Source organism: Bombina bombina, chromosome 4, assembly GCF_027579735.1.
Source record: "Bombina bombina isolate aBomBom1 chromosome 4, aBomBom1.pri, whole genome shotgun sequence".
Taxonomy (NCBI): Eukaryota; Metazoa; Chordata; class Amphibia; order Anura; family Bombinatoridae; genus Bombina; species Bombina bombina.
Window position 1 is genome coordinate 1,063,258,486 of NC_069502.1, and position 25,708 is coordinate 1,063,284,193.

Genomic DNA, 25,708 nt, shown 5'->3' on the forward strand with positions numbered 1-25,708 from the left:
AAAGAAACAGCTGTACAGGGATTGTCTACTCCAGAATTTTTATTGTTTAAAAAGATGGATAATCTCTTTATTACCCATTCCTCAGTTTGCATAACAAACAAACACCTAGATTACGGGTTTTGCGCTAAACAGGGTGCAAAAATAACGACACAAAATGTGCACTCTCCATAGTGCTGCCATTACTAGTTACTGAAAAGCCTCCTTGTGCTGTGCGTTATGGTGCGTTAAGCTCCATACTACACAAAGTCAAGGGCTGATGGGTAGAAAGTGTTAGAAAAAAAACTAACCCCTAATCCACCGCTCCCCGACATCACCAACACTAATAAACCTATTAACTCCTAATCCGCCGCCCCCGACATCGCCGACACCTAAATTAAGTTATTGACCCCTAATTTGCCACTCCCTGACATCGCCAACAATAAATAAAGCTATTAACCCCTAAACCGCTGGCCGCCCATATTGCAACTAATAAATAAACCTATTAACCCCTAAACTACCAGACCCCCACATTATAAAACCTATCATAACTATTCTAATAAAATAAAATAAACTACAAATTAAAAACCTAAATATTTTTTTAAAAAAAAACCTTATACTACGAAAAAAATAAAAAAATAACATTACAAAAATAATAAACACTAAATTACGAAAAATAAAAAACTAACTCTAAAATTACAAAAGATAATAAACGAAATTATCAAAAAAAATAAAAACAATTACACCTAATCTAATAGTCCAATAAAAATAAAAAAGTCCCCCAAAATAAAAACACCCTCTAACCTAACAATAAACTACCAATAGCCCTTAACAGGGCCTTTTGTAGGGCATTGCCCTAAGTTAAACAGCTCTTTTACCTTGAAAAAAAATACAAAGTCCCCCCAACAGTAAAATCCCCCACCCAACCAACCACCAAAATAAAAAACCTAAGACTAAAAAAAACAAAGCTACCCATTGCCCCTAAATGGGGCATTTTATGGGCATTGCCCTTAAAAGGGCATTCAGCTCTTTTACTGTCCTTAAGAGGGCATTCAGGTCTTTTACAAGCCCTAATCTTAAAAAAAAACACTCAAAAATGTAAAAAAAACCTAACACTAACCCTATAAAATCTACTCACTGTTCCTGAAGTCCGGAAATCCATCTCCATCCAGGCAGCGAGAAATCTTCATCCAGGCAGTGAGAAGTCTTTATTCAGGCGGCGACACCTTCATCCATATAGGGGACGTATTCTATCTTCATCCCGGCAGGCGGAGTGGAGCTATCCTGGATGGCGATGACATCCTGCGTGGAGCGTCCTCTTTATATGATCACCACTGTACACTGAAGTTAATTGCAAGGAACCCATTTCAAAATGGCATATCTTGCATTCCTATTGACTGATTTGATTCTTCAAATTAAAATCAGCCAATAGGATGATAGCTTCTGAAATCCTATTGGCTGTTCAAAACAGCCAATAGGATGAGAGCTACTGAAATCCTATTGGCTGATTTGATCAGCCTCTGAAGACAGGCCCCTTATCTCAGTGTCAGGGTTTTTTCCCTGTTTTGTTTGCCATGTGCTGCTGGCAGCCATTTTACTCACCTCTCTTGCTGACTATGGTGCATTGTGGGGGATGCTGCTCATTTCCTGCACTTACTTTTATGGCCAGACTGGTGTGCATCATCTGTGTGAGACAGGATGCAGTCTCAGAATTGTGATGTCATCACTTATTATTTAAAGGGCCTCTGTTCAGTATGCTTTGCCTTTGCATTGTCTCAGACCTGTTTGTGAGAGTTCCTGTGTATTACCTGGCTGTCTGACGTCCTTCCTGGTTCCTGATCCCTGGCTTGTTCCCGATCCCTGCCTTGTTCCTGACTCTGCTGTTTTCCTTGTTACTGATTCCGGCTTGTCTGAATATTCGCTTTGGCTCCTGACTCATCTCGTCTGACTACCAGCTCCGGTTTTGACTCCTGGCTTGTTATTTGACTTGTGGACTTTTTTTTTTTTTTTTTTGTTATTAATAAAGTTGTGTTTATTTTTGCACTTCTCGTCTCAGTCTGATTCCTGGCACCCTGATATTACGCAAAGGCCATGAATCCTGATGGTGCTAATAATCCACCTTTACCTGCCATCATTTCCAGGATGGATGAACAGGATCACCGCTTGGATCTATTTGCACTAGCCCTGCAAACCTTGCTGTTCCTCACTGCACATTTGGACCAAAGTGTCCCACAAGTTATGGCTGCTCCTGTTTCCGCTGCTGCACCTAGTCCTACCAGTAGCATGTCCGGTTCTGCCCCTCTACCTCAGCGATATGGAGGCGATTCTATTCAGTGCAGAGGGTTTTTGGACCAGGTGGCCATTTACTTTGAGATGTTATCTCAGGCGTTTCCCTCTGCAGAGCTAAGGTGGAATTTCTCATCTCATTACTCTCTGACACAGCTCTTGACTGGGCTAATCCCTTGTGGAAGACTAATAAACCTGTGATTTCAAATTACCCTGAATTTGTGGCCTCCTTTCGAAGGATATTTGATGTTCCGGCTCGCTCCTCCTCTGCTGTTAAACGACTCATGTCCATTCAGCAAGGTACAAGATCTGTTGCTCAGTATACTATTGAGTTCTGTATGCTTGCCGCAGAGGTTGGTTGGAACAATGAAGCCCTTGTTGCCGCCTTCTTTCATTATCTCTCTGATGCGATTAAAGATGAAGTTGCTGCCAGAGATTTACCAGAGGATCTCGAGGCATTGGTGTCTTGTTTGATCCTAATTAACATCAGACTCAGGGAGAGGCCCTCTTGCAAGGAGCGCTTGCAGAAGCCTCCTGTTCCGTTGTCTCCTATGTGTTCGTTCCCACCCATGCCTCCCTCTCCTCCCATGCCTCCTGGTCCTGAGTCACCAGGTACTGCTGAGCCGATGCAGTTGGGATTCACGTGTCTCTCTGCAGTGGAGAGGGCCTTTAGGAGGAGGGAGGGGCTCTGCCTCTATTGTGGGTTACAGGGCCATCTTTTGAAGTCTTGTCCTACACGGCCGGGAAATGCTCACACCTAAGGTCCTGTTGGGGGCAGACATTGGGTGGTTTATCCTCGTCCCCAAAACCGCTTAAGGAAAAACCTTTGGTCACGGTTGTCCTTTCTTGGGTGGACTCCTCCATAGTCACCCAGGCTCTTCTTGACTCCGGTGCTGCAGGCTATTTCATTGACAGTGCTTTTGTATCAAAGCACTCCATTCCTGTTTTGCCTCGGTCCGTTCCGCTTGCTATTGAAGCCATTGATGGCAGGCCCCTTCAGCCCACACTCGTTACTCACGAAACTGCTCCATTGTCCATGGCTGTTGGGGCTCTCCATTTTGAAACCCTCCAGTTCCAGGTGATAAACTCTCCAGATTTTCTAGTTGTTCTGGGTTATCCCTTGCTCCAAAAGCACAATCCCAGTCTCGACTGACGCAGGTCCAAAATTTTGTTGTGGTCCCCACAATGTATTTCCACTTGTCTTCGGAAACCAGTTAAAGTCTTGTGCACTTCTTCGGTATCGCAATTGACAGAAGAGTATTGAGAGTTCCTAGACATTTTTGACAAGGTGCATGCCGGTACATTGCCTCCTTACCAGTCTTAAGATTGTGCCATGGACCTGCAACCCGGAGCCTTTCCTCCTCGGGGCCGGGTTTACCCTCTGTCTGTTGCAGAGAATTGTGCTATGGAGGAGTTTGTTGCCGATGCTCTTTCACAGGGGATCATCCACAAATCCTGCTCTCCTGCAGCGGCTGGCTTCTTCTTTGTGAAGAAAAAGGGTGGCGAGTTAAGACCATGCATCAATTATAGGGGTCTTAATTGTCTTACCATTAAGAATACTTACCCTATTCTGCTCATTACGGAACTCTTTGACCATCTCAAGGGAGCTATGGTCTTTACTAAACTTGATTTGAGAGGAGCGTAAAATCTCGTTAGGATCAAGGAGGGCCACGAATGGAAAACAGCGTTTAACACCAGGAGCGGGCATTATGAGTATCTTGTAATGCCCTTTGACCTATGTAATGTTCCTGCTGTTTTCACTCACCCACACTTGAGGCTCATCGTTCTGATGTTACATGAGTTCTTCAGAGACTACGTGAGAACGGCCTGTTTTGTAAACTCGAGAAACGTGAGTTCCATCAGACTCAAGTAACCTTCCTAGGTTATGTTATCTCTGTTGCAGGGTTCTCCATGGATCCTGACAAGTTATCTGCAGCTTTGCAGTGGCCTTGCCCAGTTGGTCTTCGGTCTATTCAACATTTTTTGAGGTTTGCCAATTACTATAGAAAGTTTATTAAAAATGTTTCTTCCTTGGTCAAACCTATCACAGACATGACTTGTAAAGAGAATGATCCACTCCATAGGTCACCTACTGCCATTAAGGCCTTTGATAGTCTTAAGACTGCCTTTGCTGCCGCTCCAGTTCTGGCTCCTCCTAACCCTGTCCTGCCTTTCGTTCTTGAGGTCAATGTGTCTGAGACTGGAGTAGGTGCCCTCTTGTCTCAACGTCCTACGCCTGACAGTTCTTTGCATCTGTGTGGTTTCTTCTCTAAGAAATTGTCTCAAGCGGAGTGCAATTATGAAATTGGCAACAGGGAATTACTGGCCATAATTTTGGCACTCAAAGAATGGAGGCATCTTCTCGAGGGTACTAGCGTGCCAGTGCTCATTCTTACTGACCACAAGAATTGAACTTATCTATCTGAAGCAAAATGTTTGTCACCCCTACAGGCCAGATGGGCGCTATTTTTGTCTCGGATTAATTATGTGGTCTCCTACCTGCCTGGTAGTAAGAATGTTAGGACTGATGCCCTCTCTCGACAATTTTCGCCTCTGTCCAATGAGGAGTCTGTACCTACTCTTGTTATACCTCCTGACCATATTTTAGCTACCATACATACTAATTTGATCTCTCCCTTGGGGGAGGAGATCCAGGCTTCACTAACCAATGCACCTCCTGAGAAACCTAGTGGTAAGTGTTTTGTTCCTGAGAATCTTCAAACTAAACTTTTGCACACTTACCACTATCCTAAAGCTTCAGGTCACCCAGGCAAGAACCAAATGATTTGGTCTGTCACTCGATAATTCTGGTGGCCAGGTCTTCGTTCTGATGTTGCTGCGTATGTTGCCTCCTGCTCAGTTTGTGCACAGAATAAGACTCCTCAACGTCTTCCTGTGGGTCTTCTTCAACCTATTGCTAATGGTGAGCATCCTTGGACACATCTTTCCATGGACTTCATTATCGAGCTCCCTGTTTCCAATGGCAATACTGTTATCCTTATGGTAGTTGACGTTTTTTCTAAAATGTCACATTGCATTCCCTTGATGAAGTTGCCTACCGCTCAGGAGCTTGCTTCAATTTAGCCCGGGAGGTCTTCCGTTTACATGGGTTACCCAAGGAGATAGTGTCGGACCGGGGTAGCCAGTTTATCTCCAGATTTTGGCGTTCCTTTTATGCTCAAATAGGGATCCAGCTTTCCTTCTCCTCGGCATATCACCCTTAATCCAATGGGGCTGCGGAACGGTCTAATCAAGCTCTGGAACAGTTCCTCCATTGCTATGTATCAGATCACCACAATAATTGGTCTGAACTGTTACCTTGGGCAGAGTTTGCTCGTAATAGTGCTATTAATGCTTCCTCCAAGTTATCCCCGTTCATGGCGAATTATGGGTTTCAACCATCCTTGTTGCCTGATTCATTCATGTCTTAGGGTATTCCGGCTTTGGAGGGGCATCTCCGGCAACTCCGTTCCACGTGGGATTCAGGATTGCCTTCATTGTTCTATGCAGCGCCAAAAGTTCCAGGCTGTTCGTAGGTGCCTTCCTACCAGGTTGGTGAGAGAGTTTGGCTGTCCTCCCGCAACTTGAACCTTCGTGTGCCTTCCAATAAACTGTCTCCCCATTATGTTGGTCCTTTTTGAATACTCTGACGGGTCAATTATGTGGCCTATGCTCTTGACCTTCCTCCTGCAATGCGCATCTCCAATGTTTTTCATGTCTCCCTCTTGAAACCATTGGTTTGTAATCGGTTTACCACTGTGTTGCCTTGTCCCCATCCTATCTTTGTTGACAACCATGAGGAGTATGAGGTCAGTTGCATTATTGACTCTCGTATGTCCAGGGGCCGTGTACAGTATTTGGTTCACTGCAGGGGCTATGGTCCGGAGGAACGTTCTTGAGTTCCCTCCTCTGATGTTCATGCTTCCGCCCTCCTCTGTGCCTTCCATGCCCATTTCCCCAATAAGCCTTTTGTCCCCCCTCTGGGGAGGGGTCATTGAGGAGAGGGTACTGTCAGGGTTTTTTCCCTGTTTTGTTTGCCATGTGCTGCTGGCAGCCATTTTACTCACCTCTCTTGCTGACTATGGTGCATTGTGGGGGATGCTGCTCATTTCCTGCGCTTCCTTTTATGGCCAGACTGGTGTGCATCATCTGTGTGAAATGCGGTCTCAGAATTGTGATGTCATCATTTATTATTTAAAGGGCCTCTGTTCAGTATGCTTTGCCTTTGCATTGTCTCAGACCTGTTTGTGAGAGCTCCTGTGTATTACCTGGCTGTCTGACGTCCTTCCTGGATCCTGATCCCTGGCTTTTTCCTGATCCCTGGCTTGTTCCTGACTCTGCTGTTTTCCTTTTTCCTGATTCCGGCTCGTCTGACTATTCGCTTTGGCTTCTGACTCGGCTCGTCTGACTACCAGCTCTGGATTTGACTCCTGGCTTGTTATTTGACTTGTGGACTTTTATTATTTTTTTTGTTATTAATAAAGGTGTGATTATTTTTGCACTTCTCGTCTCAGTCTAATTCCTGGCACCCTGACACTCAGTGCATCTGACAAACTTGCATTTTAACCAATCAGTGCTGACTAATAATAATAATTCCATGTGAGTGAGCACAATGGTATCTATATGTCACACATGAACTAGCTCTGTCGGACTGTGAAAACTGTAAACATGCACTGAGATAAGAGTTGACCTTCAAGGACTTAGAGATTAGCACATAAGCCTACCTATGTTAATAAAGTTTCATTTTGACTATACTGTACCTGTTCTAAGTGTTCTAAAATATTAAAATATGAAATATGCCGACAAATATCTCTTTCCTGAAGGTCTTAAAATATTAAATATGCATTTTAATTTCACTTTTCTGAGTGTAGCAAAATATGCAAGCGCATTTCCCATTAAATATAAATAGGTGCAGTTCTTACTAGGTGATAAATATTGATTATAAAATATGATATTTTCTTATATTATATAAAGTTAATTAACTATATTATATTAACAAGCTTTAATCACTGGGAAGAGAATCTGAACAATTTGTAAATGATCTGTAAATTTGTAGTTAAAGGGACAGTCTAGCCCAAAACAAACTTTCATTATTCAAATAGGGCATGTAATTTTAAACAATTTTCCAATTTACTTCTATCACCAATTTTGCTTTGTTCTCTTGGTATTCTTAGTTGAAAGCTAAATTTAGGAGGTTCATATGCTAATTTCTAAGCCCTTGAAGACCGCCTCTTAGCTCAGGGCATTTTGACAGTTTTTAGTTCATGTGTTTCATATAGATAACACTGTGTTCAATCACGTGGGGTTCCTAGAAGCCAGCACTGATTGGCTAAAATGCAAGCCTGTAAAAAGAACTGAAATAAGGGGGCAGTTTACAGAGGCTTAGATAAAAGATAATCACATAGATAAAAAATGTATTTATATAACTGTGTTTGGTTATGCTAAACTAGAGAATGGGTTATAAAGGGATTATCTTTAAAAACAATAAATATTCTGGTGTAGACTGTCCCTTTAACTTTAAATTTTGACTAATAACTACTTTATCTCAGAAGTGAAGAGCGAAAACAATTCTTGTTTATATGGTTGGCTAATTTACAAGGTCAAACAATTATTGGGATTGCAAAGCAGTCATAAAACCAACTCAATTGTAGCAGTTAGCTCTTGAAGCATAACTAAGTACTCAAAGTTAAAATAAATGCAATTAAAGGGTTTTATTTCCAGAGGCATGATATATTTGCTGTTAAAAAGACATAAAACACTATGAGATAATATAATAATAAAAAAAATATATAAATTGTGTATTAAAAGTCCTCTGCAATATACTTTCATTAATTATTTTTTCCCTTTTTCCTGTAACTTAATTCTGAAATTGTGAGCTTTTTCAGTTCCTTTTAGAAATGGAGGTGTAGAAGACTGTTATATTCCTCACAGCCATTCGCTGCACATTCTAGTAACCTATTTATAACTTCCCTTGATTTGCCACAGCAGAAAAAGTAACCTAAGTTACAACATGGCAGCTCCTATTTTTTTAATAGACATTAAAACTTTATACTTATTTTGTCAATATTTAAAAAACTAATGAAACTTTAAAAAATATATCTAAATATTATTCTTAGACTAATCTTTTCTTTGAATACATTATGATATCTAGGATTTATTTAGTGTTTAATGGCCCTTTAAGTGCATTGCTAAACTTCAAAATCATCAAGTATTAGATTTCAGGGCAAAAAGTAATTGATCTCTCATAGCTAAATCCAACTACATGTCTCCATTATTGTTTTTTCACCGACCACATATTAGGTTGTTTATAAACCATATTCTGAGATGTGTGATGTGACATTTAATATCACATGCAGACAGCAATTATGCAACCTACAGATATACACAATTTATGGAAACTATTATTAACAGGGATAGCATAGATTATTCTAGATTTAGTGAACAAATATTCATGATTTTATTGAATTTATTATAAAATAAATACAATGTCAAACTACTTTATGTTCCTGTTGTATAACAAATAAAATAGTCAATCAATTACAGTGGATTTAAGATTTTAGTAAAGCCAGATGAAAAAAGTTCATAAAGCTGGGATGCTGGGTAAATTGTAAGGAGCAAGAAAAGATCTTGGCAATGGAGAGATCAGTTGAAAGATCCATCAGGAACATGAAATATGTGTTTAAATATAGAATCATGATAGGTAGATAAATAGATAGATATATTTAAAAATGATTATTTGCTTACTAATGTTAGAATAATCTTTTTTTTTTTTTTACTACAGAATATGAGACTGAACAGCATTAGTCAAATGATATCTTTAAAAATATGACATGCAAGAGAATTTTTGCAAGTTGGGGTACAATTCATGGTATAATGACCAGCAGAAATTGTGAAATTAAATGTATTGTTCTGTAAGGTTGACCTTAGGAACTGATGTTAGATAGCAAATTTATAGTTACTAGAAGAGCTGAAAGGAGTTAGACATGTTGTTTCATGCAACAATAAACTCATATTTTTTACCTGAAAAGAATTCCTTTTCTAGGAGTCCTATTTTCATATATGCTACATCCTAATTTTTCTAGAAATACCAGAATTTAAATCAGCAGGGTTTTTATTTGGAAGCAATGCTACATGATCTGATTGTGGCAATTGCATATGCGCCTGTAAGGAAAGTTGGAAATAAATAAAAAAAGAGATACTGAAAATTCTAGTAGAGATGAATAACAATGCTGAGATGGTCAAAGACAAATTATTTATTATATTCAGATGTGGGATGTTGTTCTCAAAATCACTGTAAAGGTGTGAATGGTAGAAAGATTGTCCATTCTAAAAGGTAGGCAACCATTGCCTCTGGTTAATAGATGAGAGAGATAGATAGATGGATAGATAGATGATAGATAGATAGATAGATAGATAGATAGATAGATGATAGATAATATAGTAAAAAAAAACCTCTTTCAGTTCATGGGGTTCATGTACTTCCCCATACCAAGAGGGGATGGGATGGTTATTTGATTCTAGTATGCAATATGGCTTGGAGTTAGTGAAATCCTAGTCATTCCAAGAGTCCATGTTTTCTAACAACAGAGCTTCTGCTTTGTTTCTGAGAATAAAGATATACTCTGGAAAGAAGAAAAATTTTGAATGAGGAAAATATTGGAGCATTGCTGTGTACTGGAAAGGATTAGTGAATGCAGGCTGGATAGGATAAAAAACAATTGCTATTATTCTTAAGTGCTTTAACAGCTTTCCATAATTTTCTCTGAATCACATTAATTCAGAGACCCTATAAAGTCAAGGTTTAATTGCATTTGTAAAGCAGTCCAAAGTTGTAGATTTCTTTAGTATAGACACTTTTATAATAATTCACTGGTTATCTCTTAAAAAAGGGGAATATTTTTCAGATAAATAATTGAATATATTATATAGATCTTAGGCATGTGACCGTTGACTTCAACACATCTATGGGTCAGTGAGGTGCATACCAAAGTAAAGTAGAAAAGTTAAATAGCCATCTTTGAGGTCTGTACAAGTAAACCAATTACTTTATTAAATAAGGTTTTGAACTAGTTGACACCTTCCATTTTGAAATTATGAAAAACAATCTATTTGTTGAGTGCACTCAATTTTTGGAAAATAGGAATATGTTGCCTATAGGTACATTAGGAATTATTTCTGTGGCATGTTTGGTTAGACATTGATATAGTTTGTGAACTGGTGTATGTTGTGGGCTTCTGATATCTGTATGATAAAGAATATGTGAAAACTGTATAATTGAACTATCAGGAGAACCCAAAACATTGAGGTTAAATGTTCCCACAATAAAAAAAGTGTGCAAGTCTGCCTGCTATATAATCTGGTGAAATGAGAGAAAGTTGAGTTACCTTGGATTGTTCTAGATCTTCTTTTTTGTTGACAGACACATGCATTGAAGACTGTTTAGTAAGAAGGCTGATGTTGTTTGAAATTATTGAAAAACTGTTTCAAGCACCTGAAAAATCTGATTGGCCTGAGGTAGCAAAGTAGGCTATCATATACTCTTCAAGCATGTTGTGGGCCCATTATCTAACATCAAAATCACTTAGTTATCTTTGGACAGGGATTCATCTGTTTATTAAAAGATTTAAGTGAAATGCCAAGTAGTATTTAGTAACAAATATTGTTCCAGTTTTAAAAATCTGTCTATGGGCTCCAAGTTTTAATCAGAGGATGCTGCTTTAGAGCATTTGTGGTGCAAGCTCGCTCATGTGAGCCTGTTTACCACAAGTTGCAAAGGATTGATCATATAACCATTGATTTTCAACCTCTGTACCACCTTTCCGCCACCTCTGAGCTTGCAGAGATTAATCACCCAAACTTACTTCTTTGGCGTGATCAGTGGGCCCTGCTCTTATATGATTAATCACACAAGAGCAGGGGGCAGAGCTGCACAAGCAAATTCTTGTGCAATAGTACATGAAATTGTCCACATGCACAATATTACATGGAGCCCTATAACTTTAGTAGGGCATCATATTTTTGTATGTTTTCTCAACAATGTAATAAAAATCAGGGACTTAATCACTGCCTTTGTTTTAAAGAGGAAGGGGCACTCAGCATGTTACTTTGTTCATATTCATGTGGCAAGAAAATAGTTTTTTGGACAACTTTTCTTCATCTTAATGACTACCTTCATCTTGGTCATGGTAGAGGACAAAATCTGTATCTGACAAGAAAAAAAATATGTTTGGTTACTTTGGTTTATTCTCACACCTCTGGCATTCTGAATTGAAATAAAGTGAGAGGAGTGTTTTATTTATTCAATTTTTTTTTAATAATTTCATACCTTTTAAAGATGTCAAATTTTAGAGGCCATATAATGCATACATAAAAAACCTCTCTCATTAAAATAAAATATGTGTGATTACAATGTTTTATGTTGAGAAGATTACAATTTGACCATATTAAACATTGCCTCAGATTTAAGCTGTGAAATGAGTACATTCAATTATTTTTTAGATATATCTATGCATTTTTGCCATTATTATTATTATTCTTTATCAAAAATAAATTAGATTAATAAACAACAATAAAACATTAGTATTTTTTTTTAAATAAAGTGTATAATTATGGAAATTAAACTTGACTTAAAGGGATACTGAACACAATTTTTTTCTTTCATGATTCAGATAGAGCGTGCAATTTTAAGAAACTTTCTAATTTATTTCTATTATCATTTTTCTTCATTCTCTTTGTATCTTTATTTGAAACAGCAGGAATATATGCATAGTAGCTGGCTCATTTTTGGTTCAGCACCTGGGTAGCGCATGCCACCAATCAGCAAGCGCTATTCACGTGCTAACCAAAATATGGGCCGGCTCGTAAGCTTACATTCCTGCTTTTTCAAATGAAAATACGAAGAGAACGAAGAAAAATTAATACTAGGAGTAAATTAGAAAGTTGCTTAAAATTGCACGCGCTATCTGAACCAGGAAAGAAAAAAATTTGGTTCAGTATCCCTTTAAATAAAAAAATTGAATTTAAATAAAATAATAGTCAAGGGAGGAAACATATAAAAGAAGCATACATTAAATATACTGAGGTAATAGTATATTTATGAATGTGTGTGTACTGTGTGAATGTATTATTTAAATGAGGAAATAAAAAAAGTTAATGAGAGAGACAAGTAAATTGGGAATGAGGGAATATGAAACAGTAAGCCAATCTCTACAGTTAAGAAGATAAGCAAAATATGAAGCTTCCTGTAATTTTTTTTGTAATATAATTAACTTTAGATATGGGGAATAGTTGTTTGTAAAATAAGATAATTATAAAACTAGCCTGACATAATCTGACCACCAATGAAGTTCCTAGGACACTTTGGACTGCAGAGGAGAACGCTCATAGCTATAATGCCTTTATATATATGTATATATATATATATATATATATATATATATATATATAAAATTATATCACAAATAGATTTGTACATACTTTTTCTTTTCTTTTTTTCCCTATATATATATAAATATATATGTATATATATATATATATATATATATATATATATATATATATATAATTTTTTTATATCACAAATAGATTTGTACATACTTTTTCTTTTCTTTTTTTCCCTATATATATATAAATATATATGTATATATATATATATATATATATATATATATATCATTTTTTTATATCACAAATAGATTTGTACATACTTTTTCTTTTCTTTTTTCCCTAAAAATGTAAACAAATATTATACATTTATAATGGAATCTAGCTTAATAGCAATTCCTTCATTAAAAAATCTAATTATATCCATAAGAAAAATGTATAAATGGTAACTGCTGCTTAGCATAAAATCACTATGCAGCGATTATCCTCACATCAACATGTATTGATTCTGATCAGTAGTAAGTAGCTAATGAGTTTTTAAGTAACATTGCACACACTGTCTGGGATTTTAGTCTAATATTCATATCAACATTTTTATGCAATTAAAAAGAAAATCATTGAGGTTCTGTTCCAAAAGAAGAGTTTGTAAGTTAATTAGGAAAATACTATATTGTTATCTAATTAATTAAATAAAAATATGTGCACATTTTTACTTGAAAACATATTTGAAATATAAAAAATAAATAAAAATAAATAATATAGCATATTTCTAATTAACTAAAAAAAATTCCCCTGAGCAAGATCTCGGTGGTATGTTTAAAAGGGTAAATATTTTGCATATAATAAAATAATATTAAAATATAGGACTTAGGGAATGTTTAAAGATGGTTAACTGAATTGTAAAATGTAATTACATTAAAAAGAAAATTAGAAAAATTGGTACATTTAATGGTAAACTATGTATGAAATGTAAGGACCACTAAAGACAGTAGAATTGCATAGTGCATAATAAAAAGACATTACAATAACACTTACTCTGAATAAGCAGTATTTTTTTCTGGCAAATTTACTTTTTTTCTCACATTTTCTGGCCCCCTGTTTCATGTGACAGTCATTAGCCAATCACAGACTAGCAAATGTATACCCTGTCAGCTTTTGCACATGCTCAGTTAGAGCGTGTTCCACAGAAAGTGTGAATATAAAAAGACTGTTCAAAATTTGATAATGGAAGTAAATTGGAAGGTCTCTTAAAATGTCATACTCTATCTGAATTATACAAGTTTATTTTGACGTGAGTGTCCTTTTAAACAATTAGGTGTCCTCCAAACATTTAATATTTATGAAACTACATTTATCTACTGTTTTTAAATAATTTGGGCATTTAATAAAATCTACTTAATAACATCATTTATTTTTAACCTCTATTGAAATGAATTTCAGTTAATTGTGTATGACTGTTCACATTTATAAATAAAATGATATATGAAAAGGGAAATGGAAGCCTTTGGAGTATTTGCAGAATAATGAGAGTGTTGGTCAAATGCAGTCTTCAGATATCTCATACAGTGTGAAAAAAAGAGCAAAGCATCATGCTGGTTCAAAATTGCTAGTAAAATGAGCAGTAATAATTTCTTGTGCAGTATACTCTTAAGAGCTGGAAAACACACTTAATGTAATTATTGCAGAAATGGCAAAAGATGTTGCTTATGTCCCATAAATGGCATACAATGAAAGGAACACTTTCCCTGTTGCATTATTTCCCCCTTTCTGAATGGTAGAAATTGAGCATTTGCATGTTGTGTTTGATGCCGTGCATGATAAATACATGCAATGGCAAATTCTAGTCTGCATGCTGCTTACTGAATGTTTCTCCTTTTCTCTCCTTCCCTGTCATGTGCTTACAGAAGACAACCATGTAGAAGGTGGGTGCACTCAACCTTATCTTTTCCTTAGCTCATTCCTTTTCCTTTTTTATATAAGCTTTTTTTTTTTTTTTTTTTTAAATGGTAAGTAATTTCCTTTAATAAAAATATTTTCTTAACAGAGTATTTATTGCTTGTGGAGTATATGATGGCCTTTTTTGCTATCTCAAACCTTTCCTATAAATATTTGCAGACACGTACATTTAGTTCTCATTAAAAGCATATTAAATGAAGTAATATGCGTCTGTTACATTCTCTTGTTAAATTAATGTAATAAATGTGTGTACATTATAGACCTTTTCCGAAATCATTATAGCTTACAATGTTTTCAATTATCACACAATTATCAATGTTTTCAATCTACACAGAAATATATATTATATTAATATATAGCATTACACTAAATATGAAAATATTAATTATATTAATGTTAAAGGGACATGGATGTCATACATTAATTTTAATCTAGTCCTTTAAAATTAGGAAAGAAAAACATGTTTCAGCTAAATACGTAAGACAAGCTAATAACAAAAATCTGATTGCAAGATAGAATACCCTCTCTTATTTATCTATTTTTTATTCTTTTAAAAGTTAAAGAAACTTTTTGTCTATACAGCCAATGAGTGGTATAGCTGAACTGTGCAGTAGTTGGTGCAACATCTCTTTGGCTTCACAAAACAAATCTTTATTTAAGAACAAGAAGGTTGATAAGGTGGACTAACAAAAATAAAATCTGGAATTTTGTATTTTATTAAACTAATTCAAGCTAAGGTATCCCTTCCATGTCCCTATTGTAGATGCATCAGTTTCTTTCAAATCTCCATTTCCTTTTTTTATAGCTGACTTTAAAGAGTTGCATACTCTATATTTTTGTATATTTTGTGTCCATGCATGTAATTATTCATTATTTATTTCAATTATGAAAATGTAAATGTTTAATAAACAGAGCTCATGCACACTACCACCTACTGCTACATTAATTGAATTAGTTAATTGAATAATTAATTAAACATATTCAACTTAGATATTTTAATATCTGTGTCCTTACGTCTATTTATAATCCTTTTTGAAGTCATACATGAGGATTCAATTGTCTTTAAGAATGTAAATTTGCATTTTATTACTTTATTAACTTTTGAAAAGGTCATAAACAATAAAATATCAATTGTTAGAAGTTAATACATTTAATTCATCTTATTTTAGAAAATATTCCTAAAACCTATGCTTTTTTAATGGATGTAATAATTGTAATTGTGGATTTATGTTTTTTTTTTTATTACATTGATGGGTTATTATAGATATATTATCTTGAAAAAATGTCTAATTTTTTTTTAAACTGGAATATTACCTATTTTAAAAAAAATGGTATGTTCAGTAATACCTAATTAATTATGTAATAACACATCAGTTTCACAGTGAAAACAATACAGCTAAACTCACTAATGAATATGTAAAGATGTGTTTATTTATTTATTTACATAAGATCAATTATTTCTAAGTCCATTCCTCGTGGGCCTTAGACTGCCCTGGATTTAAGAATATCTTTTAGATAGATAAATCACTTGAGATGGATTATCACTGCTCTGCTTGAGAATAAAGGACCTTAAATCTGATCCTGTGCGTTTTTCCAAAGGAGTGGAATAAGACACCCCTTGCATTCACAATTTATTCTGGACATTTGACCACATATCTTTAAGATAAATTTGTTTCTCTACTATAAAAACTGAAAATGTATACATACATACCAACAAAGCAAGATAAACATCTTCAAGCACCTGTTTACTAACTGGAACATAATTTGTAATAAATAACATTGTGGTACTGTTGATGATTACTTACATTAATATATTTTGACCTACATGAAAGTTAATTTGATAGATCAGTGGCAGAAGACCATTCCAGTGTATCTTGTAGTACAGATGTGTTTCATGCCCCAAAATGACATATTCTACATGACTCACTGGGTTACAAGAAATGTACAGAAACAATTCCCAAGCAATTTAATCTCATTTCTATCCCGATTCTTCCAGATGCAATTTGAACACATGCTATTTAATTTCCTATCTTATTTTGGCACAACCACATTTCGAGCACTTTGTGTCTCATTTACTGTGCTGCTTGCTCTCTCATGCAATGTTGGTGCTCTTAATATGCAGCATTCCTTAACCATTTGGCTTCCTGAGAGGTCTAAGATATTTGGAAACCAAGAGGTTAAACCTTTGAGTGCTGCAATTGCTTGCTAGTAGCTTCTAATCTCAAGCATTTGGAAAGTTGACCTTTCATTTCTCCCACTGTGACCAAAGTTCTTAGATGCTGCTGTTAATCACCTTTGCTTTTGACTTTAACAGAGCTCCAAGTTGCTAAGCATTTACCTATATCTCAAAGCAACATTTGATCTTTAAAACCCAGTATTTTTATATTATCAAACATTTGACAATGTCATTTTCCTAATATATTTTACAAATTCAGTTGGGGACATTTATTGCCATTAAACATAATCTCAAACAGCTTATTTATACCTGTATGCTCAATTATTCCACACAAAATAGTTATCATATAATATTTATCATCTGTATTGGCCCTTCTTCATATATAAATATTTTCTAACATTATCATTTCAGTGTTTAAAGTTTCTTTTTCTAATGATCAAAAAAAAAAAAAAAACACTCATTTCTATTGAGGGGAAAAAGATCAGACCCAGCCCATGTGTGAGATTTCTATAACAAAACTTTACTTTCTGCTGAATTATATAAAATCTCCTGTTTAAAAAAAAAAAAAAAAAAAAAAAATTAAAAAAAAGCTTGAAAAATAATATCAAAGACAGACGGTATAATTATCTCTGTTAGATTCCAACATACTCCAAATAATCTTCTTGTTATATTTTCATTTCAAGTAGTACATTAATTAAAAGAACATGCAATACAGGATCATCCAGTGTTTGAATTACAGTTTAATTACTCGTTGTCCTGAGTCTTTCCATCAGGGATTGACTTCAATATGTTTTTTTCTCCCTTATGAAACAGATATCATTCAGGAAGAACAGTTGCTTGTCACAAACCATTTTTTGTCACTGTGGCAACCTCTTCCCATGTTCCCTTGCACATTTCTGACTATACTCTTGTTTCCCTTTAAGGTCTGGCGCACCTGATGATGGGCGACCAAGGTATGGGCTCTGTTCCTTTTCCACTCTGCTTCATTGTTTCCTGCTGTTTTGTAGCTGCTTGAGACCACTGCAACATTGGGCAAATATTTTCAAGCTGTATTTGACTGCAAATCGAACATATTACTTTAGTCCCATCCCTATTTCTTTTTTTTTGTGTGTGTGTTTTTTTGTTTGTTTGTTTGTTTCTGTTCATGCTTTCTATCCTTTTCCTTTTCTGCAATATTATAACTGAACCAAATTCAACAAAATGTGCAACTAATTGTACAGCATTTGTGTACTGCTCAGATTGAAATAAACTGCTGAAGGGACAGGATGAATCTTTGCAAATGAAACAAAATGTGCCTACAATTTAGCTTGAGATGACACTCAGTTTATCATATTGTATCTATCACAGACTCCATTAATTTTCATTGATGCATGGCTGGTTCAGAAAGCACACACTAGTTATCTCAGGATTGCTGAAACCAAAGTTTTTGCACTATACTAATTTATCTGTTTGAAAATTGCTTGCATCAACCAATGTACTTTTTTGTCTTTTTTTTGTAGCATGAGTATTTAAATATGTCCCTGCATGTCCACCATTGGTCAAACGTGTACCAATCTCTGGATCATGTTGTGTGTATTTTTTTCACAATCATTACATCAGCTTTGTAAAAAAAATTGCACTTACATATATTCATGAATGTTTTTGTTTATTTGTTGTCTTCTCTGTTCTCTTTTGTCTGGAAATGCTTTCTTCATGGAACCATTTCATCAAATTGTAGGTAAAAGTAAAGGTACCACTTTTTTATTTCTAATTCTCCATGTGTAACACTTGTTTAATGAAATGTTGAAATGCAATGTCATGTGTATGGATTTGTCATATATAAACGGAAAAGTGCTAAAACAGACAGTGCTCATTTTGACCTAGAGGTAGTTATTATAATTTTTTTATTAATCTTAAATGCAAATTATTTTTTTTAAATTGTTAATTAAAATTAATTGCTAATAGGAGAAAGGAATACATTAAAACAGACATATTTATAGAATTTAATGAACTATGTACTTTTCTTTGAGAATATTTTACAATTTGTATAGTTTCCTTTATTTGTTCTTCAAGTATATTTGATTTGTATTCCTTCTTTCCTTCTTTCGTTCTTTCTTTCGCTTTCCTTTAATTGTCTGTTTGTACGTCAATGCATATTTTGTTGCGCATGCTGTTTATATAAATGTATTTGGTTAGTTGGTGCTAGAAAGATTTGAATATTTCCATAGAACACGTATCATTAAAAAAGGGGATATAAATTAAAGATAGACATTAAATTTCGTGCAGACTACATAAGGTAAATGGATACAAAACCCCTGTTATTGCTGGATTATGTTTCCATACAGTATATGTATCATAGTTTAATTTTTTTAGGAGTATTGGCTCAATTTTTCTGGTCCCTGAGCCAAACTCAGAAGATACAGCTGTACTGATTGGTGTTAACAGGGTGTGCAAACACTTCATTGATAGTAAAGATGGTGCAACGAACAAAGATCAATCGAGGAAGAGTAAGACCCCTTTAACCAAAGCATTTCCAAATATTGCAAAGCTTTATATGCATTATACTGGGATATAACTTGCATTTTATGGGTTGTTTTTTTTTCAGACTTATTGTCTTAGATTGAAAGAAAACAGCTTCTAATAGAATGTTTAAAGTGTAAATATAGTATTCATTATATTTTATGGTTGCCAATGACAACTATTTAGAGTAAATCCAATATTAAAATATCACATGCTGTTTAGATTTCATCCCAAGATTCTGATGATTATTTACATAGGCAAGACATTAAAAAATAGCAAACCTTTAGATTGAATAAGGAATGTATTTCACAGTAAAAGAAAAAGTTAAATTACAAGTAAAAAAAAAGCAATAAAATGAAAGTGGTCTTTGTTACAATGAATTGAATTGATTAGAGTATAAATAGAATTAATAATTCTGCTATTAAAAAACTGCAATCGATTGATATAAAAGGGGCATGAAATACAAATATAAAATTACATGTAGGAAAAAAAAAAACTTTGATATAAACTTTAATTATTTATTTTGTTATTGTTATGATCAGGTATTTGTAGAGCGTCAACAGATTCCGCAGCGCTATAAACATATGCGGTATACAAGATAACATTTATAGGGATCAAATGGGTAGACTTTAATTATTTATTTTGCTGACTTATTTTGTAATTTAACTATTAAAATTGTGAATTATTGAATTATGAGAACTAGATGTGCACACTGCACACTTCAGAAGCCTAACCCTGACACATATATGTCCCTAATTGACTTCAGCAAAGGTGATAAGATATTGCAAAACAATGCAAGCTTTACAACAACAAAAATAAGTGGCTAGTGTTTTCTACTCTAGTAACAAGTTTGCATGGGTAGCTCCAAATATTGCGTGTGATGATTGAATTTGGCAAATGAAAAACAATTGAAGCAAACAATATGTTAATTATTCAGAAGGTTTTTAAGATCAATGTGTTGATTTATTCCAAGAATACAGAAAATTATTGTAATTTCAAGGTGATTTATATCCCCTTAATCTATTAGCTGTTAATGAGGGCTGACACACATATCTTTTGCAATGTATAAGTGGCTTCTCAAGTAGTAAAGTACTTAAAAGCTGAAATACAAGATGGGAATCACAAGGTTATGTCAAATAAGGACACTGGCATACGTTATCTGGTAACATTTATTTGTTGCAAAAGGTCTAGTCCAGTATTACCATAATCATAAAAAATGTTGTGTAATTATCAAAGGAAGGTAGGTTATGCTTCCCAATAAAATGTCTCCATAAATTTCATACAACAAAACAATATGTAAAGCTATTTTAATTCATTATTATTTCCAGCTTCACATACTTTTATTTAATTTTCCTTTATCACTGTATACATCAAGATAGATATTTGTGGTACTATGTAATCCTATTAAATTTATGAATATTTAGGTGTCCTTAGGTTTATAACGCTCAAAGTAATGCTTAGATGACATTGATATTCAAGTTGGAGTTAGTGACTAGGCATTATGGCTCATAAAAGAAAGAGCAGACTTATAATATGTAGATAAAACGTATGGCACTTATCTTTTATTGTTTCAATGCTGTAAATTTTGCCTGCAATAAAAATTGCAAAGTACTTAACAAAGAAATAAAGCTAACAGTGAATTTAATTTGTCCTTATATAAAGATTGTCTCTTGGTCATTTGGCCTTATTTGATTAGAGTTGTGGAGTTAGGAATAGGTGACTACATTAACAGAGAATGGAGAGGAAAACCTGTCAAATTCCTATGTTATTCTAAAGTTCAAATTCACCAGCCTTTGACAGATCTAACGATTTAGTCAATATGATATATGTGAAACAGGGATTGTAGAAATATATACCATAGTAATGCCTTATTAATGCACAATATAAAAAATGAGAAGATACTAAAATAGCATCTCCATATTCTCCAAATTTCAGAATGCTTGCAGCAACCTTTTCTACAGTTTATCTACACTATTCTATTACCATTAAGCTCCATGTAATAACAATTAATCATTATGTTTATAAACATAATTTAAAGGATTACTTTCTGTTATAATTTTTAAGCTAAACAACTAACATATTAAAGTTAATAAACATTAATTAAAACCTACTGACCTATATTTTATCCAAAACGAAGTTTCATAACATTCTAAAAGTTATATCTTTTATTCGCCAATGATGTCACGTTATCCTGCCCACTATTTCCAGCACTGCATGTTCAAAATACTTAAACCAATAACTTTGTGTTTAAAGCGCCATTTTGAAACCTAGGTATTGTAAACGGATTGGTACAGAGCAAAGGATACCCACGGAGTGGGTTTGAAAACAATTAAATTTGCAGACAAGATTTCTGATATACGGTAGAGATATGTTAATGAAATGCTATTGATAAAAAGCATATTTGGGGTAGTTAGTTAGTAACAGGCATAGAAAATATTTACTTACAGTGGCCCTTTAAGTAACAACTTTCATTTAACCAACTCTAATGAATGTGCTTTAATGTTTGTAAAACATAGATACTACACACACTACCAGATAAGTAATTTTTAGCACTGGCATCCAACAATTTCACTATATGAAGGATATTCTAATCATAACAGATCAGAGTGTGTGAAGCCATCAATTTTCATCTAAAAATACTTATTGAAAGATTTCAACATCACCAGTATTAATCAGATGTGTTGATGGGATTTGTGGGTAATGATTTCAGAAGAAAGGTTCCCATTCCATTATGTAGATGACTGCAATGTTCATTAAATGTATTATAACACAATAGATAGACAGACAGACAGACAGACAGACAGACAGACAGACATTCGAACAGATAGATGGATAGATGTTCTCTCAAAGTCAAATTCTAAACAATATTTTCAATTACAAGTACATGTCAATTACTAGGTGTTACTAGGGCAAATATCTAGGTTCTAGAGAAAGGTATAGCTTGTAAAATCTCTTTAGATTTGTCAAAGTGTTTATTTATACACCCAATAAAAATGTTAGCTATAAACCTGATTGATACCTTAGATCACTGCAGCCCCTGCAAAATATATGCCCTGGTATGATCTCAAAACAGATGCAGAAGGCTTAATTAAAGTATATGCCATATGTGCAAATGAGACTTCAGATGTTTAGTTAACCAATTTAAAACACTCTCTATTTATGTCTCTTATTTCTAAAATATTAAACACCAAATTAACATTAGTTGTACATCATATGAATAGCTGTAAAATGTGAAATACTAAAAATTGTGTCACCCAACTTATGTTCTACAATGGTTTTTATTATATTTTGTGTGTAATAGAAATAATTGCATAATAACTCAGTGCTAATGATTTAACTATTTAACTATTGAATTCATTATTCAATATTACTAGTACCTTAGAGAATGTTTTTTCCCCCAAAATGTAAGCAATTACATTATGCAGACAATACAAAATGTAGGTGAGCACTAACTTATAACTGTTATGGACAAGTTATAATCATATAATAATCACCTAACCAACAATTCTTTTAATATACAAAGTACAAAATACGTACAAGTCAATGTGCAAATACTGAAAACATAAAGCAAAAATTGTAAAACAGAAACAAAATAGGTAAATTAAAGGGATGTAAATGGGCTAAAAGAAAATGCTTTAATATGTTAGAGTGTGTTATTTTTGCACTATTGCTTATATATAAATATGTTTTTAGCCCCTGCAGATGGATTAAACACATAGTTACAGTAAGCTCCATGGCATAAATGCACTACTGAGGAGCTATCTGAAAACATCTGGTGAGCCAATGACAAATGTGTATAGCCACCAATCACCAATTACCTCCCAGTAGTGTAGGATATATATGTATTACTTTTCAACAAAGGATGCCAAGAGAGCAATGGAAATTTGAAAATTTAAATTTATTTAAAAGTGTCTTGAAAATACATGCTTTGTCTGAATATTTTTTACTTTCCTTTCCCTTAAAATTGCATAAATGTTGAAAGTGTTATACCATATACAAAATACTATGAACAGTCCCTGTCTCATTGAAAAATATAAAAAGAAATAGTTTGCTCTAATTTAACGTAAGTTCCTGTGAGAATTCAGTTCCACCTAAAGTGTAGTTCTATAGGTAGATATATGCATATACAGTGTAACCGAAAGTAGACACTGGCGTTTAGAAACCCTACTCACTGAATATCCTGTATCTGGTATATAGTGATAATCAGAATGCTGAATACACAATATCATCAGTAATAAGTAACATCCAATAAGATTCAACCCACACTGAAGAATTTTCATTATAGTTTAGCCCATTAAAGGTCCCCATTCAATGGTCAGCAATTCTATTTAACAGAAATAATTCTGCTGCAAAACTACATGGGTAGTATTTTTTTCTTTGGATAAAAGTGTTCTGAAATTAAGAAGAAGATGAGTAAAACATTACTAATGAATTTTTACCAACAAAAATAAACGTTTTAAATTAACAGAAAATAAAACCTTTAACCTTAATCTAAGCTTTCATATAAAGCAGAGCTCCCTTAATGAAAACAATTATAAAAGAGATTCCAAGGAAAACTCAAATAAATAAATACAAATTAAAATAAAACAAAATATTTGGATGATAAATGTGAATAGTGAGATAAGGTTGCACAAGGTTTTTTTTTTAAAATACAAAAAAGCCATATAGTTTGATGAGGTTTTGCAAAATATAAATGTATAATTTGGCTTGTGAAAGGATATGAAGAATGAAAGTAAGACAAACATAAAATATACTCAAAAAATCAAGAGATTTGGAAAGCTGGCTTTATATAGAAGATGTTAGCAGTGGCCTCTTGATAAAAAGGAAACCAGAAGAAAGTTCACTATATTGAATTTACATGGTGTAAAGAGCAAATGTTGGTTAGTTAATTTGAGTGTCATCTGTAATAAAAGTGTTGAATCCCAAAGGAGTTTAATATTCTTTTTTAAAGGAAGTAGTGTACCCTAAGAGGAACAAAGGGCTTCTAACCTAACACTGAGAACAAATATAAGAAATGTATTACAGGTTAGATAAGAGACATAAAAAGTGTAGTAGAAAAGATAATTGTTCACCCATAACAGGTCTGTATCACAGAGGCTGCAGAGTGGTGTAATTTAAAGCATATGAATGCACAGTCATATATATATATATATATATATATATATATATATATATGTATATATATATATATATATATATATATATATATATATATATATGAGGCAATCAAAATACCTAAACTCAAAATCCCAAATACCATAAAACAGAATCTGGAAATCCAGAAAGATCATAATCCCGAATGTCTAAAATCCAGAAAATCAAAATGCAGAAAGAACAAAATCCTGAAATTATAAAATCCCTAAAATGCCTGGGCGGTACAAGGGGGACAAAGCCCCCCTTGTAAACCCCATTCCCCAAGTTCACTTGGGGTGGATGCCAGAGGATTGGCGGGGCACCCCCTTGAACCCCCCAGGCAGAGGCTGCTCAGCCAGTCTAACTGGTGATCGCTTTTGGATTGTGATTTTCTAAGTGTTGGTAATCTTGCAGGATTTTATTGTTTTGGGATTCTGGTTTTCAGTATTTTACAAGTTGCAATTTTTTCATTGTTAGAAAATGATTACTAAATTATTAGTATTAAATATTCATGGCAATCTAATTGTAATAAAAGGTCAAAATACACGAGTCAGAATATTCATATTTTCCCCAGATATTTTTATGCATTTCTATGAATGTGCTTTACTTATAAAAAACGTTTATTTTTATAAGCATTGGTGATAAAAAAAAAAAACAAACTGCAAGTTAAAAATTAGACTTTCATGCTTCAGATAGAACAAACAATCCAGCACTAATATAGCTTAATTATATTAACTCACTATGCCATTGACTTCTATTATCAAATGTACTTCTTTCTATTGATATAATTGTGATAGCATATCTAGATAGGGTTAGGATTATACACAAATCTTAAGAACTATACGATTAGAATCTTTGCTGCAAATATTGCTGCAATATAGTGCTCAATGTTTCTGTATACTACTGAGCATTTGTCCTCTTGTAAAGGAGTTCATTTTCAACAAAGGATAGCAAAAGAAAGAAAGATATACACCTGATAGAATAATTTTTTTTATTTTTTTTTATTTTAATCTCATGGCCCTTTAATTTAAACAACTCAAGCTGTCTTCAATAGATAGAGACCCAATACAAAATAGTTTTGGGTAATAATGTAAAATCCCTATAAAATGTTTATTTTGAGTCCCTTGCTATAGAATAGAAAATGTATTTTGCTGTTTGAATACACTTGCATCCTGATGTTTTTCTTTGTCATGTATGACTGATCACTTTGGAGGCAAGAGTCTTATAAGCTTTTAGGTATTCTATATGACTGGACTATACTGTATAACATAATATTGTAAACTCTCCATCATTGCTGGT

General features: G+C 34.0%; 1 protein-coding gene across 4 annotated transcripts in view; it reads left to right on the forward strand.

Annotated features, from left to right (window-relative positions):
• NRXN1 (neurexin 1) overlaps window positions 1-25,708 on the forward strand; it is a 2,027,363-nt gene that overhangs the window by 197,438 nt on the left and 1,804,217 nt on the right. For 3 of the 4 annotated variants that reach the window (XM_053712206.1, XM_053712209.1, XM_053712208.1), the window contains exon 3: window positions 17,701-17,730. In XM_053712206.1, the coding sequence (XP_053568181.1) occupies window positions 17,701-17,730 (30 nt within the window). Of the gene's footprint in view, window positions 1-14,549; window positions 14,568-17,700; window positions 17,731-25,708 lie in introns of all 4 variants that reach the window. The other variant, XM_053712207.1, reaches the window with a different exon arrangement.